The following is a 27,452-nucleotide window of genomic DNA, read 5'->3' on the forward strand; positions in this document are numbered from 1 at the left end:
ACGCACACGCACACACACACACACACACACACACACACACACACACACACACACACACACACACACACACACACACACACACACACACACACACACACACACACACACACACACACACACACACACACACACACACACACACACACACACACGAGGTGTGCGTGTTTGGCTAACGTTAGCTCGGGGCTAGTTGCGCTAATAAAGATCACAAACGCGTACTTCCGCTTTAGTGTAACGACGCGATACTCACTCAGACTGCAGCGGTAACTCTCTGTGCTCGGGTTCGTTTCACCAAAACTCGACACACGACCATGATGACGAAGAGTGAGTGATGAAGTGAAACAGAAGTTTAGTGACTCAGTTCAGAGGAGATGAAGAGGAGCCGGAGGAGGAGGAGCCGGAGGAGGAGGAGCCTGAGGGAGGTTCACCCCCAACTGCAAGGTCACTTCCTGTTACGTCACTCGTTAATCTAACTTGCTTTTAATAAATAAAGACAATACAGTGAATATAAAACAAGACAACCTGTACTGATGCTGAATGGAATTGATACAACGGAAAGTGTGATAATAAACATATTCACCAGTGTTTTCAAAGAATGAATAGAGTTGTGCCCTGAGCAGGGGCAAGTTTTACATACACTGGAAAAGAGCTTGGCTTCTACCCCCCAAATTTCCAACAAGGCTAAAGAAGTACATTTAAAAATACTGCATAATAAATACCCTGTTAGTAGTACTATTGTTAAGTTTAGATGTTGATGATTCCTGTACTTTTTGTAATCTTAATACAGAAACAATGTCACATCTGTTTTTTTTATTGTGCTATATCTAAGAAGTTTTGGAGTGATGTTGAATCTCATTTTTTTGATGCAGTGAACTCTTAACCTTAAAGATGTTATTTGCTACTATATTAAGAAGATAACGCTCTTGAACACCCGACAAACCTATTCTATATGCAACATTCTTTAATTACAAACAAACATTTGCAAAATCAATAACCTAAATGTGTTCATTTTCACCCAGAACTTTGCTTTGCTTAAATCTCTGATTTTGGCAAGTAACAAAAATTAAATATTATTTTTTAGTTGTACTCTATCGTTAATGTATTTGTCAATTATGTCACCAATGTGCTGTTTGTTATTTTATACCTTGTCGTTTTGCACATTCAAATTGTTCAATAATAAAATAAAGACAATTTCCCCTCAATTTTAGTATGTTTTTGTGCTGTATTTTAAATTTGTAATATCCTCCAGTCACCCAATACTGTAACAGTATCTGTTATATATAAGCAGTACAGATCTGCTGTTTGTTATCAATAAAGTTTGTAGAGAAAAAATAAAGTGTCCATTTGTTGAGACCGGCTCAAAGACAAACACACTCCCACACACTTTGGCACTTGTATAACAATCGTTTAATATAAACAAAAGGTTTACATACAGCGGGAACTGTAATAATAACGTCATATTTCCTCTATGTTGGAGCTCTTTTAAAAACCAACTCCACTGGCCCGGTAAGGATCTGGCAAACAGATGTTGGAACAGCGCACACACATCTGTGGACAAAGTTTTAAGCCTTCATGTTTGCGGACATGGGAGATTTTTGACATTGACACAGCATGGAGTGGACAATGGACACAGGATGGCGTGGACAATGCCATGATGGTGGGAGAAGAGTGGGACACAATTGGCTGATGCACCCGAATTAAGAAAACCAACTTAATGTCTGAAGGCGTCCAGCGACAATGTTTGAGCACGGACACGAACACATGTTCACAGGTGGATTCAGAACACCAAAACAAAAATGACCACGGATAAAACAGGTAGACTGTAGAAACAGTTAAGACTAAAAAAATAATAATACATAATGTGAACAAAACAGTGTATAATAAAAGTACAGATAAAGTAACTCAGACTTCAGCGTATGGTTGAACCACAACATTTCAGGACTGTATTAGTTGTCGTAGTGAATGTCCAGGAATGTGTGATCGTGTTATAATTAAGGCTGCATCCATTCATCGGTTATTAACTGATGACTAAATTAATTGTCAACTATTTAGATTTTTTTTTTAATTTAACAGTTAAAACAAGCTTCTTAAAAGAAGTTTTCAGCTTTTGAAATGTTATTATTATCTATTTTATTTGCTCCAAATCAGAAATAAATTTGGTTTGCAGACAAAACAAAGCATTTGAAAACATCATTATTTTTAAGTTTTGGGATCAATATACCAACATCTATCAACATTTTCTGACATTATATGAACAAAACTATTGAAAGATGAATGAATTATGAAAATAACTGTGAGTCGCAGCCCAAGTTATACCTAATAATCACTGGTACTTCAGGTAGATGCATAAAAGTAACACAACCCCACCACACACATTAAAAAAGCAGTTAAAAATTAACACAGTGGAATTCAAACCTTAACCTGAAACAAACAGAAAATAAAATACACATTATCAGCATTTACACTAGAGAATAAAGTACATAATAAAGCAGCAGAAAGGAGCTGCACTGTGTTCACAGGTTGGACGGCGCCATTACGCAGCTTTCTCTACCAACGAGCATCAACATGGGCGTCCTCAATCCAAAATATCTCTATAAACTGTTATTCTACATCTTATTACATACTGTTTTTTTCCATTACACTGGGCACAGATTTATAATTATAAATACTTTACACTCTTTTCATCATAAGACCATTAATAAAACGAATATGCTTTATTTTTATGCATAAAGTTTGAGTTTTTTCGTTGAAAGCATCACTTGGGTCAAAAAGGTCAGGAGTCAGAGGAGTCACCAGTCTCTTTTTTTTGTTAATATGCTTGAAAAAATTGGGGAAAATATGATAACATTTTTGTTTGTCTGCTTTCTAGTACAGTGTGTCCCGAAACGTTGAGCTGCTGCTCCCTGGTGGTGCCTTGGAGATATTGCAGTTATAATGCCTCCTTTTAAAGATACATATTATCTTCTAGGTTAATAACAAAATTAAGATTCTGAAATTTTGATAGATTTTTTTTAACAAGCAAATATTTAAATGCATTTATTTATCTCAAAGTTGTGCAATTTTTTTTTTGCAAGTTTGCAGAATATTTAGGGGCCTTTGTCAAATCCCAAGTTAATGTTTGAGTGAGTGAGCTCATGTGTGAAGAACACAGCAGGAGAAAGTGTACGCACAAGGTCCAGGTGTCACCCTGTCACCTGCTGTTGTGAACAAGTCTCATCCTATTGTGTTCCCCTCATACAAATGGAAATTTGCCCAAGTAAAAAAATGTCCAAGATTATGCTGGAAAATGTTAATTTTAACATTTTGGCCCACGTATAAATGATCAAAAACTATGCTAACCTGATGTTTCTACCACAAAGAACATACGTGAAGGAGCTACACATGAGCCATCATGAGCTGGGTCTTATCTTTCTTCAATAACAAGAAAACCTGACAGGAAACATGGTACCGACTCTTTGCTACTTTTAAAAGGTCTTATACCTAAGTCCAAATAAAACTATGAGTACTGTACAGGGAGTGATTGATGCCCAAACTTTGGACTTTGATTGGTTTGATTGTACAGTGCAGATTTGGTAACTTTTGCTCAACAAAGAGAATGACAGTTTTATTGTTAAAACAAATTTTGTTTTGTTTTTTTACCACATGGAAACAACTCCTAAAGCAAATCTGCCAAAAATATAAAAACAATAGAATGTGTAGATGCCAATTTTCACTAAAGGGATGATCTCACAAACATTCATCATCCCTTTAAGTTACAGCAGATACTTCCCAGTGTACACTTGACTTTAGAGACAATTAACAGTACATGTAACCCCCCGCACACACCACAAAAAATGGCCTAGTTATGGTTGTTCATACTGTACCAGTTCACTGATGCAACACAGCACACCGACTGTGACTAACTTCATTCACCCAGATCCAGTGTATGGCGTTCAGAGGACTTCAGGGGCTCTGAGATAAACACCATGTAAGTCTCTCCTGAGGCTATGCTAACGCACCACCAGTCTATTATAGGTGACCTCAGAGACAACGCCCAAAGTCTGTGGAGTATCTCAGATGGTATGTGTCAATCCAGTCAGTCTGGTTTGATTCTGAAAACTCAAAGTTTGCTCACTGTTTGCCTTGACGCCGAGGCCCCAGGGGCCTACCGCTTGTAGTGACTGGGAGCATCAGCAAATGTGTACTTGAGTCTATAAGCCTCTGCCAGGAGGAGACCAACTTCCTCATTCCCCCAGTGGATTGTCGGAACATTCTGCAGCAGCATGAGAAGGCCCTGAAGAACAGAGGGATATCATCGTCAGACTCCCTCATCACGTATGAAGAGAGCAGCTGTTAAATGCACAGTATGAGTATCAATATGTTTGTTTACAGCTCACAGTTTGTACACTGGAGGGCACTGTAACATAAGGGGTCTTAGCATGTTTATTATGGCCCTTTACCACTATGGTCCTGGCACGCACACATGCACGCGCTTTCAGACTTTATTTGACCTTTTCTAGATATCAATCCAGCTCCCCCCAATCATTCTATTTTATTTCTGTCTGTTTTTGTTCATTCATTTTGCATCACAATGATGTTTTACTACCTACACTTTTACTTTGAAATGGTGTACAATATCATCCTAGATATTTTTAATTGTAATATCATGATGGACTATCAAAATATGATTTGAATGGGGTTAGGGTTTTTAGGGAATTTTTTCCCCAAAATGTTGGACTTCTTTCATTTGACTGGCTCCTGTACCCCTCCTGACCACACTAGGTTCACTGGCTCCAAGTCTATTTTGAGTTTGAGGCCCCTGGTTTAAAATGGTATGATTTATTGTGACTATCAAAGGCAAACCCCTTTGTAAAACAGCAGCAGCTTTGCAAAGGGGATAATGTCATTAAAATGTGACCAAAACAAATATAACAGTCTTAAATTCAGTATAAATATGGATTTCTATGGGTTTTGTCAACATGTCTATTAATTTAAGTACACCACTCAAGACAAATAAATATTATGTAACTTTGGTGTTGTCATTTTATGCAGAAAGTTGACATATTATTTCAGAAACATGTGTTAGTTTGTATAATGTAGCTCAGACACAGCAGAGCCAAGTGTGCTACATGTAAACATACAGTATATTCCATACAGTACGTCTGTATGGAAGTCAATTCCTTACTGGTATTCTCTCAACTACAAGGAAGTGCTTCAGCTTCTTGTTAAGTGAACATGTGTTGTCTTGTGTGGATCCTTATTTATATTATTTATCTGCCTGTGATCAACTTCACAACGTAATGGTGATAACAGCTGTTACCACGCATGGATGTGGAGTTACAGCTGTGCCTCAGGGTTGATGGACTTTTGTTTTGTAGCACAGGAAGCTCTTCAGTTACGTTTCATCAAGTTATTGTTATCATCACACAAACAAGCCTTAGTTTGTGTCATTTTGCTTTGTTGTTTTCCTCTACAGTGTGCCACAAATGAACATCTCCCTTACCTGAACCATACACATATATTATGTTATGAGGAAATTGCAGTAATGTACCTTTTACTAATTATCATATCTTATAGAGATTGATTGAGATGAAAAAAATGTGACACAAACATGTCTTAAGTTCTTTCCGAGTGTTTATTAATTCTGAAAGGGCAAATGTAAAGCTCACTCAATTTCCCCATGCAGATTAATAAAGTATTCTGATTCAGGTGCAAAAGGAGTGCCAGCACAAACAGGAAGTGGATTCTCTCTGTAGTTGTTTACTTAGTATCAGAAAGCATAACCAGTGATGTGACCAAATACAAGGTGAAAGATAAACAGTTGACAGCCAACTATCAGAACTAATCAGGAGTGAATGCGGTAATTGTGTCATGATTTCTGAAAGGTCTCTGTTTCCACTCTCCTTTGCCTGAATATTTTAGTGGTAAACTCATCAGTCACATGAGAGCAAAGGCGACAAAAACAATGTTACCTGAAAGTCAATCATGGAGAGAATCTCTTTGCGCCACTCGATGAGGAAAGCAGCACAGACGTACAGGTGGAAGTGGGAGAAACCTTCGGCTTCAGACTGTGAAAAAAAAGGGGGAATATCATTGCAGTCGATGACAACACAAACGCATCAAACAAAAGCAGGATTCAGAAAACTCTACATGGTTATAAAGTGCAGTAGACTACATGGAAACGAGTTAAACCATGTAAAAAAAAATGTAAATGCTCTTTCACTACTCACAGAGACTTTCATCTTGGCAGAGATGGCCTCAGTGCCACAACTTCCATCTTGAAGTGAAAGTGGTTGTCAAAGAAACACTGCTTGACATGTCTTTTCAGTGTTTAATGAAATATACCGTTTAGTTTTAGAATCAATCTGTCAATTCTTTTCTCGATTAATCAAATATTTTTTGTCCATAAAATATAGTTAAAATGTTGATCAGTGTTTATCAAACCTGGAACCTAGTTTTAATGATTTTTTTTGTCAAATGGAGCAAAGAAACCAGAAGACATTCACATAAAATCAAAACTTGTATTAATAATTAATTCATAGTTGCAGCCCTACTGGTTACCTAGCTGTTTCACGAATATTACATGATAACAAAAAAATCCTAAAAAGTGAGTTATAATATATAGTGCTCAGCACTATACGTCGTTAACGTTAACGCATGATGCGTTTCCATGGCAACTGACCGTAAAAAGACACACCTGACGTCTTGTTTATGTGACTCCCGATTGTTAAATAGAGTCCCTAAGTAACGCTAAACTTTAAGAACAGAGGCACACATACGCAGTACACAGGTACGCTGGTTATTTGTAGCGCTGCTCTTTTTCTTTAATAAACAGACCGCTCCAGTTCGACTGTAGGTGCTAAATGACACTAAAGGAGCTAACGGAGCTAATTGGTAAACGGTGCATGGACTCAAAAACAAATTTTAACAATCGGGAGGCACGTAAACAAGATGTTACGCACATCTTTTTCCGGTCAGTCGTCATGGAAACTCGGAATTCCGTTTAAAAACGGAAAAATCACACCCCTGCTTTATAGATGAAGTTGCATGTTGCAGATGAATATCCCTCATCTAACCCTTCCCTTTGTCAGAGCATATATGGAGTCTAAGGCCCAGCCCTAATTCTCTCACTTGCGCTGAGAACACTTGCTATGAGTTGCCTCCACAGCAAAGTCCCCTGAATGAGGGAAGTGCAAGGGAAGATTTTCCCCTAAGAAATGGGACACCACTAGTATGCAAATCAGCGTAGCAAACGTGTTCCCTACGTCACGCGCATCACCAATGTGTCTGATATCACCCCAGTCCAGTAGATGGCGGTGATACACATTGCCTGTCAACTGCAATAGCACCATACAGCAGAAATACTATTTTCATTCACGTTTGAAAATGCCGGTTCCAACGGAGCTCCTGCCTGATGTGTGGGCTATGTTGATTTATCTTCGTGTGTCGCCACTCGCCAGAAGGCTCAGGTTTTTGAACCTGCGCTCGTTAAGTGTCCACCAGAGTGAAGTACAGTGATTCTGACTGGGTGAGATGCATTCTTCATTTAATGCTCGTGTTATGTCCCCCACCCCCGTCCTAAACTTAAGCGAAACCTCGTTCGCACTGCTCCCACACACACACGCTCAGACGCGCACAGCCACTCGAGAGAGCGCAGGGAGCTTGGACAGCAGGATCACCTTTTCGTGCACAGCTTCTTTAACCTCCATGGTCGTGAACTTTATGTGTTTGTGACACTTCTACTTTTTTTACTATAAATTTTTTTGTGGTGCGCATGTGTCGATTGTCGATCGATTTGTCGACAAAAAAGTCCCATCCCTAACCAGAACACACACCCGGTTATGGGCAGACTCTTGCGAAGCACTCTGCATATTTACAAACGTCTAGCGCTGTAATCAACCAAAGAAACTCTTGGTCGACTAAAGCCCTGAAATTTCGACCAAAAATCGACTAATCGACGGGGGGTACTTTGTGGGTGCGGCTCTTTTATTTTGAAAAGACCTGCATCCGCAAAGTACCTGTGCGGCTGCGGCTCTTTTATTTTGAAAAGACCCGCTCTGACAGCGTTTTGCATTACGTTCATCTGCGCAATACCATAGCCCGTGATATCCGACAATAAGTAGTAATATCAGCACAATAAGTGTTGACGAATACAGAGCGAGACTGAACAGCGCAGCGCAGCTTCGCGGCTGAGACACAAATAGACTGCTGGACGCTGCCGCTGTTACGAGCGGGAGCGGGTGCACCTGCAGTAATCAAACGAATCAAGGATTATTAGACAAAAACAGTGAAATATGCTAATAATTCTGATATGTTCATACTCAAAATGGACGGAGCAACCTTAGCTTAGCGTTTTTAAATGATATGTCATGTTTGTAGTAGAGCTGTGAAAAGCAAAATGTTGCTTGCAAAGTTTGTGTTCCACTTTTTTCTACTTTTGAAAAATGCTGCCACACTGCTGATGTCTTTGACATGGATGCAACATGAGGACTGACTGTAGCCCAACATAAAAAGCTCAAAATTCACGTCTAATTAATAGCAACGCTAATCTGTCTGACTGTCCTCATGAGCCACGGAGCCACAACAACTCACTGGGCTGGACTAAACCAAAATAGTAGAAAACAAGGGGGATGTTCTCTGAAGACAGGCTGTTACCTGTGAAGCAAGGGTGTTTTAAAACACCCCTATTAGCATGTGGTACTTTCCTCCTAATGAAATTCACCATAAAAAAAAAAAAAAAAAAAAAAAAAAAAAAACTTAGTCGACCAATCACAATTTTGGTCGAGCCAGAGCGTGTCGACCAATTAGTCGACCAGTCGACTTTGACTTTACAGCCCTACAAACGTCGTCAAATAACGGCAACGCGCAAAAGCTAGGGCAAGGGCTCAAATCTTGGGCTAGGGTTTGAATTGGGACAGGCACTTATTTTACAGAATCAATGAATCTGTTGATTATTTTCTTGATTGTTAGTTAGTTAGTTGAAGGGCTGGGGGATATGGACCAAAAGTCATATCTCGATATATTTTGGTTGAATAACGATATATATCTCGATATTTTTTCCGCAAAGTGAGAGCTGTGAAATTAAATGTTCAGTCAAAGTCAAAGCCAAATATGAGTAGTTTTATTGAAAACTACTCATAATAATAAAATGAAAACATAAACACTGTGCAACAGGAGTGCCTTTTATAAAATCAAAGCTCCATAAGGTGCACATTTAAATAAAAAAAATATCTTAAATAAAAATAGCCTATAAAATAGGCCAATCTTTTTCTGAAATAAATATGTGTATATGAGAAAAAAGTACAATATCAAAATGTTTTAGTTTGACAACTATAAATGGCTTTTGAAAATCAAATTACAGATTTTCTTCTCTTATAAAAGAACAAAATATGACAAACCCTAGTAAGGGCAGCATTTATATATAGAGACAACAAAATAAAGTGCTCATTTTAAGAAAAACATTTTTAAACATCAGCTTCAGATTACCTTTTCCTTTTTGTTAAGTTATCTGAACAGGCTCAACCAGTTGCACAAGAAACAGAGCAGCAACTCAATAAACATTTCCCCCTCTTTTATTTTACTTTGATAAACAGTAGTGCTGTCACATGTGCTGCTTGACCACATATTGCTGGTCGACGCTAAATTGGTGACGTTAGCGAGCCGGTTTGCAAGACTGTCTGACGTCACAACGATTTGTATTGCTTCCATCACTGGCTGCAACGTGCTTATGGCACTCCCTACATATAGCGTGGTTTTGTTGCTCGTCCGATGATTTGTATCCAAACCATCTAGAATTGATTGAGCCACTGCTTTTTCTTTTACTAATCCAGACTCTCTCCTCCGCACGCTCCGCAGATGCTGCTGCTTTCTCCATGTGAAGCGGAGTGTCTGTACCTGCCCCTCCCCTCTCTGTGCATGAAAGAGGGGCGGGAGGAGCAGTGCAGAGAGCTCCGGTCAGCAGCTTGTCTGGAGCAAGGATCACAGCGCTAATTTGAACTATATCGATATACGCGATAGGGTCTAATTCCATATCACATTTAAAAAATATATCGATATATCGTAAATATCGATATATCGCCCAGCCCTAGTTAGTTGTTTGGTCCATAAAATGTCAAAAAATGCTGATCAGTTTCCTTAAAGCTCCCATAGAGTGGTCCTGTTGCACATATATGTTAGTTATGGAGGTCTACTTACATTAACTTGTTTTTATGGTCAAAAACCTGCTAGTTTCTGTAAACGAGCCGATAGAAATCCTCTTTTCTGACTGTGTTTCCCAGCCGCGAGATTTGAGACTCAACTCTCTCACACACACAAACGTAAATGGACTACTGCCCAGAGCAGGACGATCTGCTGTTCCGGAGAACTGCTGAGATCTCACTGAGCCCGAGATTACAATAAAACACAGCGTTCTCAGCAGTGGCTGAACTGTTTGTTTAGAACCTTCAGGGCTTCATAAACAAGGTAATGACGCAGATACACACTAAAAAACAGCGTTAATTAGAACTTCCGGTCTAGGTACGCTTTAATTTTGAAATAATGACGTTCTAAAATCTGTCTTTTGTTGTCCACAAACCAACATTATTTAGCTTTAACGAAGAAAACTTAAGTATTCATACCTAGCTTTTATTATTATATTATATTTAATTATATATATATAAACACTGAGACACTGATGAGACAATGAATTTAGTAATCATAACTAATTTGACAAAAATTCAGTATAATTATTAATAATAGGATAATTTCTCATAAAAGGCACATAAAAAGTACTTTTAGTAAAGTAAACAGATTAAGATATATAAACAATGAACACATATATATAAAAAAATATATAGTACTTGGTTTAAAGAATTAAATATTGAGTGATGGACCACATCTGCAGTTTATGCTGCTGTTGAAATGTATCACCTTCTATAATAAAGGATTGATGATAATGTATTATGTATAGTCTGGTGATGTATACATTACCTGGTATGTGTCCCAGAGACGGATAGTGCAACGTAGAGGCAGCTCCCTCATCAGCAGGTTGTTCATCCAGCGGAAAGCAAACTGCAGGTATTCCACCTCGTACCTCTTGAAATGATTGTGAATGTCCTCTGAGGAAAGAACAAAGACACACAGTACCTTACAGAAAGTTCCAGTCATGGAGTTATGCTGAACTATGGGTCAAATGTCAGGTGTTCACTTACCATCGATCCTGCTGACCAGCTCCTCCAGGGCTTTCACCTTGTTCTGGATTCCAGGTTGAGCAAAGGTGTAGTTGTCCTGTGAGGAAAGAAAATCTCAGTGAGCGACAAATTTGACTGGTTTTCCCTGGTTCACTGACGTGTTTGTGTACGAGCAGACCTGGATTCCGTCCAGCAGTTTACTCATGCACCAGAAACTATCAGCTTCGATGTTTCTCTGGGTTTCAAGAGGCAATGCCGCCATCTCAAAGTTCTCCACGTCCTCCACTGAAAAAACAAACAAAGAAGAAACAAAAAAAAAAGAATTCGTAGTAAAAGAAAAAATGTATCTGTCAACTTGATTAATAATCGAGCGGACATTTGCATTCATTAGACATTTACTGACAATTATTGGTATATCCATTGTAAAAAAAAAACAACTACATCAGGGCTGTCAAACTGCCGGCCCATTGACCACTTGTAATTAAAATCATTATGCAATTATGTTTAAATTACAGTTGTGCATTTTATTAATTAATTAGTAGTGATATTTATAGATTTATTTTGACTCGCACACATAAACACATGTTTTTACTGTGACATATACAGCATTCCATATCAAACAAGCCCTTTTACTTTGAAATTCTGTGAAATAGCAGCATAAGTATCTCAACTGTGATATCATGTTGGGATACCGTGTTGTAATCTTAAGCTCTCAAGTGGTTTCCAACTTTTCTTCACGAGACTGGACTCCTCTTGACCAGACTAGACACTCATTGTTCCAGGACATTGGAGTTTGACACCCCTGAACTAAATGAATGTAGTTAGTTAGTTAGTACTTAGTAACTGAAATTTGTTGCGCAGTGTGGACACTAAATGCAGATTGTTAATCAGACCATAAGTTCGAAAAACCTTCAAGTCAAGACATTTTGGGAATTGTTCGTTATAAGGAACCCCTCGAGGAAAAAAGTAAAATTGGCCAATACAAACAAATAAACAAAAATCAGCATCAGCAACAGAAAAACCCTCTTGCAATCATACAGATGGACATATCTGCAGAGGATTCTTTCAGTGGTGCTTTCTGCTGAGGTTGATTTTCAAGTTTGAATCTGACATTTATGTAATGTACGTAACATAAAGAGGACCATCACCAGGTCCCATCTGAAGATAACCGACTGGGCTCTAGGGAGGAATTCTGTCACCAGTAACTTACTGACAAACTCGGACAGGAAGACAACAAAGAAAGGAGTGACCAGATCATTGATTCCCTGGACGTAGCCGCTGGCTGGGTGACGGATGGCCCAGATAAAGAGGATTCGCTCAAACACCTGGATATGGAAAGACAGATGCACCACGATATGACAAGTGAAACACCACAGAGGCTACAGTGTTATGCAAAAGTTTTGGAGTTTCATGATTTTCCTTTATAAATCAATGGTTGTTTGAATAAGAAATTTCAGTTAAATATATCATATAGGACAGCAGTCCCCAACCTTTTTTGCTCCACGGACCGGTTTAATGTCAGCTCTCTGGTCGATATGGTAACGCTTAAACGTGCCTTCAAAATAAGACATACAAAACAGCTTTGCGAGTAGGTGCGCACTGCATGTAAACGTTTCATTAATGTTGATATATTTGTTTCAATCGCTGAATGAAGCCTGTCATATTTGGGACAAGAGTCGGGACCTTAAATTGCTTGAACAAAACTATTGATCCGCACTCATCATTCGTTTGTTGTTCATCAAAATCAGTATGCGCTGAGAGCGCGGGCGGGCGAGACAGAGTGCGAGTGAGTGAGGTCTGCGGTCTTGGCCATCAGTTCATTTACTTATTTTTGTGTAGGTGTGTAGGCTGAATACGTCGCACAAGTAGGCGAGTTTTGCGACCCACTCCTTGTCACTGAAACGTGCTGCCAGTGGTGACTTCTTTTCTGAGAGAAATCTCTGCCGTCGCTCTCGTAATTCAAACACGATTTCCCTCAGGATGCATCAAGAGTGAGTCATAGTCAGATGTAACAGAGGAAATCCGTTCATTTTTCAAAAAAAAACATTGTTCAGACCCCGATAATAAATAAAACAGAAATAGTGTAAATTATTTATTGTTTCTGTGTGGGGGTTGGGGATTTTGAGCAGTGTTTAGGGTCGTTGTCTTGAAAGATCCAGCCCCAGCACAACTTCAACTTTGTCACGGATTCCTGGACATTGTTCTCCACAATCTGCTGATATTGAGTGGAATCCATGTGACCCTCAACTTTAACAAGATTCCCAGTACCTGCACTGGCCACACAGCCCCACGGCATGATGGATCCACCACCAAATTTTACTGTAGGTAGCAAGGGTTTTTCTTGGAATGCTGAGTTCTTTTTCCACCATGCATAACACCCCCTGTTTGCCCAAATAACTATATTTTAGTTTCATCAGTCCACAGCACCTTATTCCAAAATGTAGCTGGCTTGTCCAAATGTGCTTTAGCATACCTCAAGCGACTGTTCGTGGCGGCTGCAGAGAAAAGGCTTTTCTGCATTACTCTTCCATACAGCATCTCCTTGTGTAAAGTGCGCTGAATAGTTGAACGACGCACAGTTACACCATCTGCAGCAAGATGATGTCGTAGGTCTTTGGAGCTGGTCTATGGGTTGACTGTGACTGTTCTCACTACGGATCGACCAATTATCGGTCTGGCCGATAATATCGGCCGATATTCAGCATTTTTGCGATAATCGGCATCGGCCGTTTTTTTCACCGATAACCGATATATTTAATTAATATATTTTAAAACGCGCTCCATTGGCTCTGATGCAGCGTCTCTGCCTGAAGTCACCACTCTCTTGGTTGTGTAACAATGTCCCACCCACAACCCTCACTGATTGGCTACTTGGCGCAAGTGAGTCATTGACAGCCAATCAGTCAACATTGAAGCCTCTACATGCAGCGCCACAGACTCCGAGGAGAAGCGGAGGACTGCTCCGGTGAGCAGCAGAAAGGTAAGGAAGGGAGAGTTTCAAAGCCCTCTAGGATGAAGTTTTAAAAAATACCACAACCTTATCCTCTAGTATAAGGGAGGAAAACCTGCGCTTTGGCTCTGGAGATTAAACTACTTATAATTGGCGCGACCGCTTTAGAGCTGGGGCCAGACGCACAATAATAATAGGAGACCCTTACGGTTATCAAAACTTTGTGGGAATAATTCATCTCCTAACGTGTCTCACCCCGTGGGGCGGCTCCTGGTTTATCAATAAACACCCGCGGTGATTATAGCCTGTAAGTTTAACAGTGTTAACGTGTCCTTGTTTGTTTTCAGTCGCCTCTCCCTCAGCGCTCTCTTTTTTCAATCAATAAATTTACCATCGCGTCTACAACTCACGTGTGTAAAGTTGACTTTATTGTTTTAATTTCCAATTGCCAAGTGCCTTATTCTTATTTATGTAATATGACATACAGTTATAAGCACAATAGTGTACATTTAATGTTCTGAGATTCCAAATATGACTTAATTTCTCTAAATATATAAATAAATATAATAATAAATAAGGAACTATAAGTGAAAAACTCTGTTAAGCACTGAAAGTTGTCTTTATTTAATCATTATGCTGTTTGATGTAAACTTTTCCATAAATAACTATTAAATCTATAAAATGAATGTAGTGAGCCTAGGTTCAGGCCACCCTCTTTATTGGTTTGCTCTTAATCAGGCTGAATCAGATGTAGACTACCTGAGAGAACATAAGACATCATTAATTAAATGTTATTTATAAGAATATTATGTAGTGTAGTGGAAGTTTAATAGACAGTTTTGCTCTAATAAATTAATATATATTTTCTCTTTTTTTAATTCTCACTCTTTCTTTTTGTCTCTCTTTCTCTAAATCCTCATTACAGGTGGATAGATCCAAGAAGCGGGTGAAAAGTACAGTATGGCAGTATTTTACAAAGCCAACCCCAGGAAGGGCAGTGTGTAATACCTGCAAATACATTAATGATTATGTGATTATGTTATTATGTTAATTATGTGTTCATGTTATTTTACAAAAACTTAATTTTGTCAGTGTAAACAAACCGTTTACTGTATTCATTTTAATCCCAGGTGTGTTTCTCTAAATTTTGACACCAAAATGTTCATTTTTACTGCAAATAAATATCGGTTCTACATATCGGCTATCGGTTTCACTTGGTTATTAATAATCGGTATCGGTATCGGCCGTGAAAAACCCATATCGGCCGATCCCTAGTTCTCACCATCCTTCACCTCTGCTTATCTGAGATTTTTCTTGGTCTGCCACTTCGGGCCTTAACTAGAACTGTGCCTGTGGTCTTCACATTCCTCACAATGTTCCTCACAGTTGAAACTGAGAGCTTAAATCTTTGAGATAGCTTTCTGGACCTAAACCATGATGTTGAACAATCATTGTTTTCAGGTCATTTGAGAGTTGTTTTGAGGCTCCCATGTTGTAACTCTTCAGAGAAGATGCAACAAGAAGAAACACTTACAATTGTTACAATTAATATATGAGAAGTGAAATTATTACAGAAAGTGTGCAAGAATTATTTAAACAAAATTAGTCATGTGCAAAAATGTAGGCACCCTTGCCATTTTATTGATTTCAATACTTTAGCACTAATTATTGGAACTCAAAATTGGTTTGGTAACCTCAGTGACCCTTGACCTCCATACACAGGTGAATCCAATCATGAGAAAGGGTATTTAAGGAGGCCACAAAATGTTTCTTTTGTGGTGCCTAAACGTATGCACAACTTTGTTAACAATAATAATAATAATAATACTAATAATAATAATAACAATAATAATTCTTGCACGCTTTCTGTAAATCATATAAACTTTATTCCATTTCTCAAATATCACTGTTTGTCTCCAATATGATATATTTAACTGAAATTTATTATTCAAACAACCAATGATTAATAAATAGGGATGTAACGATGCATCGTGACACGATTAAAAATCGGTACAAATGCGTGGCAATTCGCACCGGTTGACAGAAAAAATTAATCGCGAATGCGAGTGAAGTAGGATATGTTCTTTTTTTCAGAAATAGGTTACGTTATCTTAAAAAATGTCACTGGTTGGTGACTTACGTCACTACGTAGGTACGGGGCACAGAGCGAGGGAAGACATGGCGACGGTAGACAACAACTTTGAGATAGTGGATGCACCGAGCTCTTTAAAATCACCTGTGGCGGCATTTTGGATTTCCTATATATACAAATACAACCGGTGAGAAATGGACAGACAAAACCAAAACGGCATGTAAATATTGTAAGAGACTGCTAACATATAGCGGCAACACAAGCAACATGCAGCAGCATATTAGCCGCCACCACAGTCAGAAGCAAAGTAACGTTACGCCACCTCGTGAGCTGCCAAACTATAATATGTCATATCTTAATACACACAGCACATGTTTAGACTCTAAATGGCCAATTTCTTGCCCTTAAATTATCTTAAAACTGCATTCCGTGACACAGAAAAGTGAGAAACGGCCACTGGTTCAATGTTATTCTGCTTCCACAGTCTTTCTCTCTTGGACGCCATTGCTCACTGTAGCCAAAAGCACAACAACCTTGTGTAGCGACCCCTACTGATCGGGCGGGAAACTGCAGTGCAAGTACGAAGGCTCGAGGGGTCTCCGTGGTTACGCAGTCGGATAACGCATTACGCAGTCGGAGAAGTATAATGTGGCTCTCTCCCGCCTCACCTTACCTCTTGGACTGCCGGCTGCTGAAACAATGGAATCAGAGGGTTTGTTCTTGGAATGTCGATGTGGATCTAACAGGGAGAAAAAAAAGATTAAAATTACTACTTGAACTGTCGGAGTATGTTGAAATCCTAAGAAGAATTTCCTTTTGTCAAATATTATAAACAGTACCTGTCTGTATGTGTCTTTGTAGTGCTCGTCTGTCCTTGAGTGGTAATACTGCTCTATGAATCCAAAATATTCTTCTCGCTTCCTTTTTAGCACCAGTTCTCTGCGCTCCTTGTTAGCTGGTAGGTATCCCTGAAATCGAAAAAGTGTTTTTTCCTCAATAAATGAAGAGTTTCAGAGGAACAGAACAGCCCGGCAATTTGAGATTAAAGGAAAGCAGATAACGTTGCCAGGAAGGACTTTCGACATCTTTCTAAAACTTCCTAAGATTTCCTAAAAGGCATGCAACTGGCTACACAGACAATAGAAAATAATAACAGGGAGTAATCGAGACAGGGTGCCATGAACATGTGATAATAGAAAAATTAGGGTCATAAGACTTACGGAGAGAAGTCTCCAAGTGATTGGGCGCACTTCTTTAGGAATACCCGACCAGCTGTGCTTTCGGAGTTCCTCTGCAACAGCACAGGGCAAAAAATACAAACAGAAATTACACAACACTCAATGACACATGGGCACAGGTAGTACATACAGCTGGTCTGTAACCTGCAGTGAAGTGATAGTATGCAGCATTTCCCTTTGACTCAGTTCAACCTGAGTCTTAATTAGGGCTGCAACGGTACAGTTTTCCCACGGTTCGGTATGCATCATGGTTTTTGGGCCACGGTATCGGTACGGTTTCGATATCTTAATATAAAACTGCTCAGACTAGCAAAGGCAATATTGCACTGTAAAATAATTAAAAGCACAGAATCAAACCACAAACTTATTTCAACAAAAGTGCACCATCAGATCAAAGTAAACAGCAAACATAAAACCACACAAATTAAACGTAAAGTTTAGTGCTATCCAATACAAATAAACAAAATTTGAACCCACTCACAGTCAAATACACCGTGCTGAATCCGAGTGAAAGAGACAGGAGTGATAACCCTAACCCATAAATGAGAGGCTTGCTCAGAGTCGCGCTGTAGGTGAATGTGGAGCCAACTTCAGCGTTGTGATGCGAAGACGTTTACCTGGAGCGAATGTCTGTCGAATATCCAACTTAAAATTAACTTCACTGTGGTGCATAACCGATGCTTGCAACGTTATGCTTGCACACCGTGGTTTGTTTGTTGACGGTCCCTTTCTCACTCTCATCGTAGTTTGCACTGAATCCAAAATAATACCACACTTAAACGGATTTAAACAAAGACGGTGCCTCTTCGAACTCAAGTTCACTCGTTCACTCGCCATTGCTTCTGCGGCATGAGCACACCATGGTGCTGACTGCAGCGCTACACTCATGTCTCCTGAGTGGATCTAGTCGCACGGCTATACAAGGTTTTGATAACTTTTTGTGACGGGCCTAAATGTACCGAAATACCGTTGTTTGCCGTTGTGTATTGAACCGAAAAGGGCGTAAAATACCACCTACATCCACTCATTTCGTTTTAAAACACATCATCACTGCTCACACCGGCCGTCCACACTACTAACATTTTTGAGTGTCTAAAATGTTTTGGAGATGCTGTGGGCTACATTTTTGTTTGCTAAATGTAGTTCAACTCTGCTGTAGTCTGGAGGAGCAGGAAAGAAGATGAAGGTTATGACACTGCACTGATGCATGTAAACAGATGAACTGAACGCCATTATTCCCGTTTAGCGTAGCTTGAAGAGACACATCGTAACAGCGTCAGGGTTTCCCCCAGAAAACCCGCTAAGCCCGGGGGTACCTCTCGGGCCCACTGCATTTTTGTAAAAAATAAATAAATAAATAAAAGTATTTTACAGGAATTTTTTTAATTATGACTATTATGTGTTATTGTAAGACATTTATTAACAATACTTAAACACCAACTATAGAGTCTTACAAAAAGACACTCTTGAATTTAAATAAATAAACAATTTTTTCACTAAAGTTATATATTAATTAATAATCGGCCAGTGAATCTTAAAACAAGCCATGCAATGGTCATATTTAAAAGTAAAATAAAGAAACATAAATATCTCCCTCTCCTGCGCCGTTCGCCGCTCTGCGCTTCTGCGTCTCCAAGCGGTCATTTAATATCTAAAGCAGACTGGATCATATCTCTACATGTTTTATCCCCACATAAAAATAATGATCTTTATGACGAGGATGGAGTACAGTCGCGATGAAGTGCAGGTGATCCGAGTATATCTGAGTAAAACATGGTGACAGAAGAGCAGAGCGCACTTTTCATCGATTTTCACTCCGTGGTTCTAATCTTTGTGAAAGAAGACGCTTTAACGCTGCAATAAAAGGAATAACAGATGCATCAGATGAGCTGACCTCTTTAGTTAACTGCTCAAAGAGAGAAAATGTTCTCTGGTGTGAAGTGAATGTCGCGGGGAGTTCATAATCTGTGCCGCACGCAGCCAAGTTTCCCTTTTACGCAGAGACTTTCCAGCGTTTAACAGGTGCTGTTCCACCGTGTTGTAGCTGTGTTTCGACCGCAGAATTATCGGTGCATCCCTAAATATAACATCTTTATTGACAAGAACGATGTAGCGGCCCGCCAGGCTTATAATACACTGGGGGAAACCCTGAGCGTAGTTTCATGTCAAAATGCGTTTCTGCTATGCAAAATGCGTACAGATTGGCAGGTCTGAGGCCGACTCATTCAGACAGACCCCAGTACCACATTTAAAATATACATTCTACACCACTGTGTTAGAAGAACAGGAGTATTATTAACACCTATTTCATATTTTCACAATGACAGTGTTTGTTCTTCTTCTATACCTAGATCGGTGTTGGGACTGGCAAGCAGCTGCTTGAATTTGTCCAGGCGACTCTTCTCCCGCACCGTCATGGGTGGTGCACCGGATGCGTTCTGGTCCGAGATGCGAGCCACCAGTGGGATGATGGGACGAACTGGGAGAGACTGCTGCTTCTGCAGTGTGGAACGGACTGTGGAGAATAACAAAAGAAAAAAACTGCAACTGCATTACAGTTGTGTGACACATAATCAGCACTGACTGTACTCTGCGCACCCCCTGTACGCTAAAGGGTAAACAAGGAAAAACTGATTTTAGCCACTTAATTGGGTCACCTAATAAAAACTAAACCTGCTTACATCTTATAAATACGATTGTCACTTTATCTCAGTATTAGACAGCTTCTCTTGAGAGGAAACAGAAGTGTGAAAACCACTTACTCACCCGCACCAAAGTCCATGGAGAAAATCAGTATTTTTTCACGAAAGCACACAGGAGTTGTTAAATGTGTTATCTTGCAATTTTGGCATTTGATAACCTTCATTTGGATTTACCTACGTGACACAAACGTACCTAATGTGGCAGTGGACAAGCAGCTCTCACGTTCTTCAGAGCTAAACATGCAGATTTTTCTCTATGGACTTTGGTGCAAGAGAAACAGACGGAACAAGATGAGGCGGCAAACATGTTCTTAAAATAGTGTGTATTGAGTGCTGACTGTGTCAGTACCACACCACACTTTATCACTTCAAGCTCACTGGAAGGTTTTCAAGGACATTTGTAGAACTGCAGAATGTTCCGCCTAGGCCCAGCACATGGTGAAGCCCTGATATTATCACAGTGGCACTATAATTAGCTTCACTATTAATCATCTGATAAGCTGCTCAGTACTTCTTAATGCAAATTGTACAGCTGCAGTACATTAGTCACATACCCGAGGACGAGCCGAGGTGGGCCTCGCTATTAGACTTGACAACCTTCCCATTGACAGGCTCACAGTCTGCCTCCTCGTCCTCCTGAACATCCTGGAGGTTTTGAGCTTCTGAGCTGAGTCCATGTGACATCCTGCTCTTGGCGTCTCCTGCCTCATTCTGCTGCTGTGAGGACACAGCACACTCGTCAAGATACAGTCTCTGCTCACTTTAAACCAACTATTTACCTGAATTTGATCTGTTGTAAGAATGAGTCTTGTAGACACCTGCATCTGTACGGGTGTAGACTGCAGGCCTGATGAAGGGGGGGATGAAGTTGGGCCGGGAATCCCGAGGAAATCCTCATCTTCCTCATCATCAATGTCCCAAGCATCATTGGTGCTGCGAGCAAACTCGTGGAAACTCGAGGCCTTTTTTGACTTGAGGTTGTTGAACTTGGGCTTGGTGTCTTTTGGATACCTGCAGGGGAAACATTCAGAAGTCAAACAAAGGAAGACCGAACATTAAACCCTTAATGGGTACCTCCAGTAGCTAATATACACTCACAAAATCATTAAAGAAACAACAACAAAACAACAACAATAAATAAAACCCCCACAAAACTGAAAATCCAACAAAAGGGCAATAAAACACGACAATATTTTCAAACAAGCTGAACTAATAGTACATTTATAAATAAAACGTAAATATTGGTAAAGTGCTATTGCATACAATGCAGACATGCACATATCCTCCAAGCATGGAACAATCAGTTGCAAAAAAAACCAAAAACATGACAATGGGAGTGGCATGAACATAATGTGTCTGTGTTGACGACACAACACCATACACCATGCCCAGTTCTCATGTGCTCACTCACATGCGCCGCAATCGAGGGTCAAGAGGTGGATGCTGTGCTCCGTAAACTGGTTGTACACTGTAGAAGATGACGTGAAACACTGTCAACTTTGTGCATTAAAAACCTGCGCAGCTTCCAATACTTTGACTGAGTTATTCTTAAAGATGAGCTGTTTCATAACACATGCTTAAATGTGAATTGTTTCTTTTTTGTAACAGAGAAATCAATAAAACTGTATAATTCGGGTTTGTGGACAAAGCTAAACATATGAGAACATCATCACTTTGAGGTTTGGGAAACACTGATCAAAATTTTCTGACATTTTAAGAGAAAATACTTGACAGATTAATCGATTATTAAAATAAATGTTAGCTGTAGCTCTAAACCTAACCACAATTCACAGCAAACGCATCATCACAGCATCCTCAAAGAATCATCCCACCCTGGCCATCACCTCTTTGAAATACTACCGTCAGGGAGACGACTCAGGACCATCCGCAGCAAAACAAACAGACAAAAACAGTTTTTATCCCAGAGCCATCATCACATTGAATAATGCCAAATCTCGGCGATCTTGAGTGTCTTGAAAGGCGCCTTAAATATAATGCATTATTATTATTATTATTATTATTAAAACTAGATACAGAGGACTACATAAAAGTGCAATACTGTCTATTTAAAAATATTGTTTGCTGTCTCTTGTACCTTGTTGCACTGATGAGAGGGTTTCTACCTCAATTTTGTTGTACTTTGCAATGACAATTAAAGATTCTATTCCCAACGTTTTGCCTCATTAAGACCAGGCTTTCGTCTCTGTGAGGACTAGTCCTAAAACTGTTCAGCATCTACCAGAAAAGATCCTAAAGAGGTCACACATTCTGCACATTCAAAGAGTCAAATTTGAGATATGTGACTGTTTAAGGCACTGAGAGAGGCAGACAAACAGCCTCATGACAGGTCAGCTCTACCATCTAATCAAACATCACAGCCCTGGTGTATTTAGTTGAATTGTGCTGTTTTAGCAGAACTAGGAGACAGCTTGCACAGCCCGCATGTTCCTCACCACCCTGCAGTGCCCACCATGTTCAGCGGATGTGAGAATCTTATTGCTCAACCAGTTTCCAACTCTGGGGCATTCCATATAGCAAAATGGTCTTATCATGAGATCTGTGGCCAAGCCCCACAACTGCCAACAGCACTTCACACTTCCTTTCCTTATCTCCTTTCACTGCAGCTTCCTCTTCTATGTTCAAACTTTTGGGGGATTTCTAACTGGAAAACGAACAAAAAACAAAACAGTGGACCAAGCAACGTATGCTCTACTGAAGTGTCGTAGATGAACACATTAACACAGCAAAATTCGGTTTTGAATATGTTTAAGAAGCACAAGGGTCCCCCGGCAGGAGAGGAGTCTGGGTTCCTACACCCTACGTTTACAATGGAATGCTGCAGGCCATACCTGAACATTGCCATGTTTTGGCTTTGGTTGACCAGAAAATGGATGCATTGGTTGAGTAGCTGTCCTTGTTTATTCAGTAAAGTGGCCCCTATGGGAGACTGAAGATAGAAGACCTAATATGGGCAGGTTGAGCAGATAACCTGTGGTCTTGCTCATGGGGGGTTAGTGCTTCTGGGGAATTTGGCTGAAGCTCGGAATTGACACAGAAAAAAGATCTCTTTGTTTTATGAAAAGTCTTGTGTCACGGAGTCTCATTCTGCATCATCATCTCATCAACTGTTGTCCTCAAGAAGAAGGAAGCCTGACTAAACTACACTACATTACTATTAGGGCTGTAACGATACACAAACTCAAGATTAGATTTGTATCATGATATTTGACCCACGGTTTGATACATTCCACATTTTATTTTTTTTACACATTTACTTGTATAACAACTTAATATAACATTTAATAACAAATATTTTGGAACACTGTGAACAGATTTGAACATAAATAAATAAATAACCAGATTTCTCTCTTTTCTCTAACAAAATAATACTGTTGAAAAATACAAAGTAAATGATCAATCAGACTGGGATTTGTCCCCAAAGCATCCTAGGAAGTGTAGTTTTTCATGAGAAGAAGTTTTGTTCCGGTGGAAATTACTTTTTATGATAAACAGCAAAGGTAAGACAACATTTCCGCTTGTATTTCTTGAAAGTCAGTTATTGTTTTGCTCTTATTTTGGGGCTGGATCAGTGAATCTTGTTCGTAGAGTGATAAAAATGGTACTGCTGGAATCTGTGAATTCTCCGCTGTTTACATTATCACGCTGATGCTCCGGCGCCATTTTTTTAAACATGAGATGGAACTTTTTTTTTTACACCTCCTGCGGGTTTGATCCATCGGTATTTCAACTGTGTTTGGTGAACATAAGAAGAGGTTTATATGAGCTTTTAGCTGAGTTTCTGACCTTTCTGTGGGTATGCAGCATGTCTGTGTTTGTTAAAGTTAGACATGGTTTTATGACGCTTTTGTCGCTGCGTCTGACGCTGCCCCGGTACAGAGGACATCAGTAAAGAAGAGATTAACGCGATTAAAAAACATAACATAATTTGGCACCCCTAATAAAAATAATATTAATTTGAAAAGTTTGGTAGCACTAACAGCTCATATCATGTGGCTGAGTTAGAAAGGGCGTTTCGCGATTCTGTTTTCTCACGCCACGAGACAGGTTCGTGGCTCCGAGTATCGCGATTTCGATTTCGATCAATACGCATATCGTTACAGCCCTAATTACTATAGTAATAGCTCCCAAGTATCAGCATGAATCAAACTTGATAGTAGAAGAAACAAGGTTTTCAGTGGCCGATGCTGGTGCCAGTTTTTAGAAATCAGGACAGGTGATGGCCGTTAATTGATACAGATCTTTAGTTTACTTTTTTTGATAATAGTTAGTCCAAGGTCTGGAACTAACTATTATTTATTTGTTTGTTATAATCTGTTAATATGTCATTATTTTCTCACTTTTTCTCACACACACAAAATGTTGATAAGTGTTTCAAATTACATTTACAAATCTTGATGAATGAATCACCATTTTAGTGTTCGGTGTGCTGCTGCCTGTCAGTGTGTCATTAAATGTCAGGTTTTGCGCAGTGTGGATAACACAAAGACATAAATATCAGCACGAGTATGGATTTGTGTCAAACTGTGGCCTGTCATGCTGTGGGCAAACATCATGTCTATCTCATGTGTACCAAGAGCCTGGTGGCTGAGAACTGGGCCGGCTGATTATCTGCCGGTGCCAGAGTCCCTTGTTTACCAGCAACAGACGTGTTTTATCAGGAGCGGCTCAAGGGCATGCAGCAAGACGGTTCGCTTCTTGCTTTTCTTGTTTAAACATGTGTTTGGGCTTCTTGCCTTTCCGCCCACTATAGTTTGAGAGAGATCAGCATTTGTGACAAAGGCAACAACAACACCCTCTCCTCAGAGAGATTCTCTTCTAAGATTTCCTTAACACACCGGCCTTAAACCACACAACTACATCCCCTCTCTCTCATTATATATGCACACCTACACATCCAGTAAACCAGTCCAGCTTCTCTGCCAGCAGGAAAATCCCTCTATATTCAAAAGAGATAAGAAGGCAGTAATGCATTATTACGGATGCCAAGTAGCCAACAGCACTAAGATACAGCTAAAGGCTTACACAACTGCTAAATGCACTCTTTGAATACATTGTCAAGTTGCAACTTTTTCTTCTATGAAGAGCCAGGCTTTAGGTGTTTTGCTTCTTTCAATTAACTCCCAATATTAGCTTGACAGTAGTGAATGGAAACACCCAAGACATTTTACTGGAAACCAGGGTTTATGATTGCACTGACAGCTTCTTATACATAGGCTACTGGTTATCTCAGTTATCAGTTATAGAGCCCCCTAAAAAGAGGATGTTTTGTGATGAAACCTCTGCTCTCATGACTCATTTAACAAATTAGAGGTTTGAGATCTACTGCAGTGATCCTCTCTCTGGAAGTCCCCTATGTGTTTAGGTAAGGGTTGATAGGGTCAGGTTCAGGTTAAGATTCGTGGAAACTACAGATAAGCAGATACGATACTCAGCATCAGTCTGATATTGATCAAAATAACTAGATCATACATGTCGAAGGAAACACAAACCACCCAAAACCCCTCAAAATCACAAAAAATATTCACCAAGTAGAGTCAGAGCACAATGTTTTTGAAATGAACTAGTATGATCTGATGTTATGATTAACTGGAAAACTGGATTCAATCTGGAAAATATTTTAATACTTTTATTAATTTTTTTTTATTAGCAGCTGGACTGCCGATAAAAGACAGAACGCTGTCAGTGAGCGCTGAAGAAAGAATTTACTTCACATTTAAACTTCTGTCTATCTCTAATGGTAACTATAGCCTCTGGAAGTTTGTTCCATAGTCCCACTGTTGTTGGAAGGAAAGTTTTCCTATGCCTGACAGTGTGAGAGTCAGGGATCACCAGTGTGTTCTTGTGCTGGGATTTTGACTGGCGTGTCACCTGCCGCACCTCTTGTTAATCTACTAATGGATGAACAGCAGGTATATCAACTGCATCCATTAATATAGTGGGAATAATATTAGACATGGGCCACATGGTTGGTGTAGTGGTTAGCGCTCTTGCCTTTCGCCTTATGTCAACTGAGATTGTCACAGCACCCCGCGACCCTCCTTTGGAGGATAAAGTGATAAAAAATGGATGATGATTCATTAAACATGAATAAATATTTTTTTTTTTTTTTACCAACGATGGTGCTAGTGTTACAGGTGTTTTTACTACTGATAAAGGTAGTTTGTTTGAGCATTTTAAACCGTTTTATGTAAAGTTCAGATTGGACAAATTGTGCATACAGAGTCTATAAAGAAATCAGCCACCTCTGCTTTGAACATGAAATAAAATGTATATGTGTATTTTATATCTCAGTGGTTCATATGTTTTGTTTTACAGACCCTCAAATAAATACAAAGAACCCTGGACAACATTCTCCTTTAGCTGTAAACAAAAACACCAAAGAACAACCATATGGGAACGTTGTGTGGGGACAACGGTGCAACTGCAGGAGAACGTCTCAGTTTTTGGTTCCCTTATCGTTTATGGAACATACAACCCCCCAGGGAACGCTGTTTAAATGTTTTTTTTTTGGGTTTGGTTGTAACTAAACTAAGGAGAACCATGGGTTAATTTTCTTGTTAGTAGTAGAAGCACACATACATTCTACATAATATATACCAACTGATTTTAATGAAGGAATTAATTCACTTAACTTTGATCTAAATGTGATCAAATGTGAACTGGCAAAACACTTGGTATCGGCCGATACTCAGGGCTGTGATATTGGTGTCGGACATGTTATCCCTCTCAACCGAGAAACAGATCTCGACACCGGTTCATGTTTACGTCAGTGACCCATGTCGACTGTACACGCAGACACTGTGACAGCTGACACCACGCAGCGTCAGAGGAGAAGAAAAGAGTGTCCCTCATTCTTTTCTCTCTCTCTCACTCACAAACGCACACACACGCGCGCACACACACACACGCGCACACACACACACACGACTCTGTAGGGAGTCATGTTTTAAATGAGCTATGACTCGTATATTTATGTACATTTACCCGTGGTTGATGAAAGTTCACAGCACAGTATCAGGGTGACACTATATGAACACCAGAGTCATAGACGGACATTAAAACAGCTTACCTTCCGGGAACCTTCGCGTTTCTCCTCCAAAAATTGATCCTGTTCTCAGTGGCCATACTCCGATAAACGCAATCCCCGTCAAAGCGACACGCAGACCGGCTCGTCGCATGAACGAACCGCGGTAAAAAACAAAACAAAAAGGGCTTCCGTGTTCACGGGCGAGCGCTCCACACCGCTCGGTTAACCACCGCTCCGCGCCCTCATGCGTTCTTAACGCGTTTTAAACGGCCGGT

The 27,452-nt window shown here is 39.8% G+C and overlaps 1 protein-coding gene across 2 annotated transcripts; it reads right to left on the reverse strand.

Annotated features, from left to right (window-relative positions):
• Positions 1 to 1,440: 1,440 nt before the first annotated feature.
• tbc1d22b (TBC1 domain family, member 22B) lies at positions 1,441 to 27,416 on the reverse strand. Of its 2 annotated transcripts, XM_083891664.1 has the most exons (14): positions 27,220 to 27,416; positions 21,541 to 21,597; positions 20,948 to 21,140; positions 20,684 to 20,846; positions 19,775 to 19,942; positions 17,410 to 17,480; positions 17,029 to 17,157; positions 16,863 to 16,928; positions 12,358 to 12,472; positions 11,326 to 11,432; positions 11,169 to 11,244; positions 10,948 to 11,075; positions 5,952 to 6,047; positions 1,441 to 4,273 (listed from the first exon to the last, which is right to left on the reverse strand). In XM_083891664.1, the coding sequence occupies exons 1-14, from the start codon at positions 27,273 to 27,275 to the stop codon at positions 4,145 to 4,147; spliced, it is 1,554 nt and encodes a 517-aa protein (XP_083747790.1). In that variant the 5' UTR covers positions 27,276 to 27,416; the 3' UTR covers positions 1,441 to 4,144. The 2 variants fall into 2 exon arrangements, with proteins under 2 accessions (XP_083747790.1, XP_083747791.1); XM_083891665.1 differs by lacking the exon at positions 21,541 to 21,597.
• Positions 27,417 to 27,452: the final 36 nt, after the last annotated feature.

This window comes from Microchirus variegatus, assembly GCF_963457635.1.
Source record: "Microchirus variegatus genome assembly, chromosome: 6".
Classification (NCBI taxonomy): Eukaryota; Metazoa; Chordata; class Actinopteri; order Pleuronectiformes; family Soleidae; genus Microchirus; species Microchirus variegatus.

What these genes read in the sequence shown, in the direction of transcription:
- tbc1d22b (XM_083891664.1), bottom strand. Translation starts at nt 27,275, where the DNA reads ATGGCCACTGAGAACAGGATCAATTTTTGGAGGAGAAACGCGAAGGTT. An exon ending in CTACACCCGTACAGATGCAG is followed by an intron (nt 20,847 to 20,947) that starts GTGTCTACAAGA and finishes GTGTCCTCACAG; the next exon opens with CAGCAGAATGAGGCAGGAGA. An exon ending in CTTCCTGTCCGAGTTTGTCA is followed by an intron (nt 11,433 to 12,357) that starts GTAAGTTACTGG and finishes TTGTTTTTTCAG; the next exon opens with TGGAGGACGTGGAGAACTTT.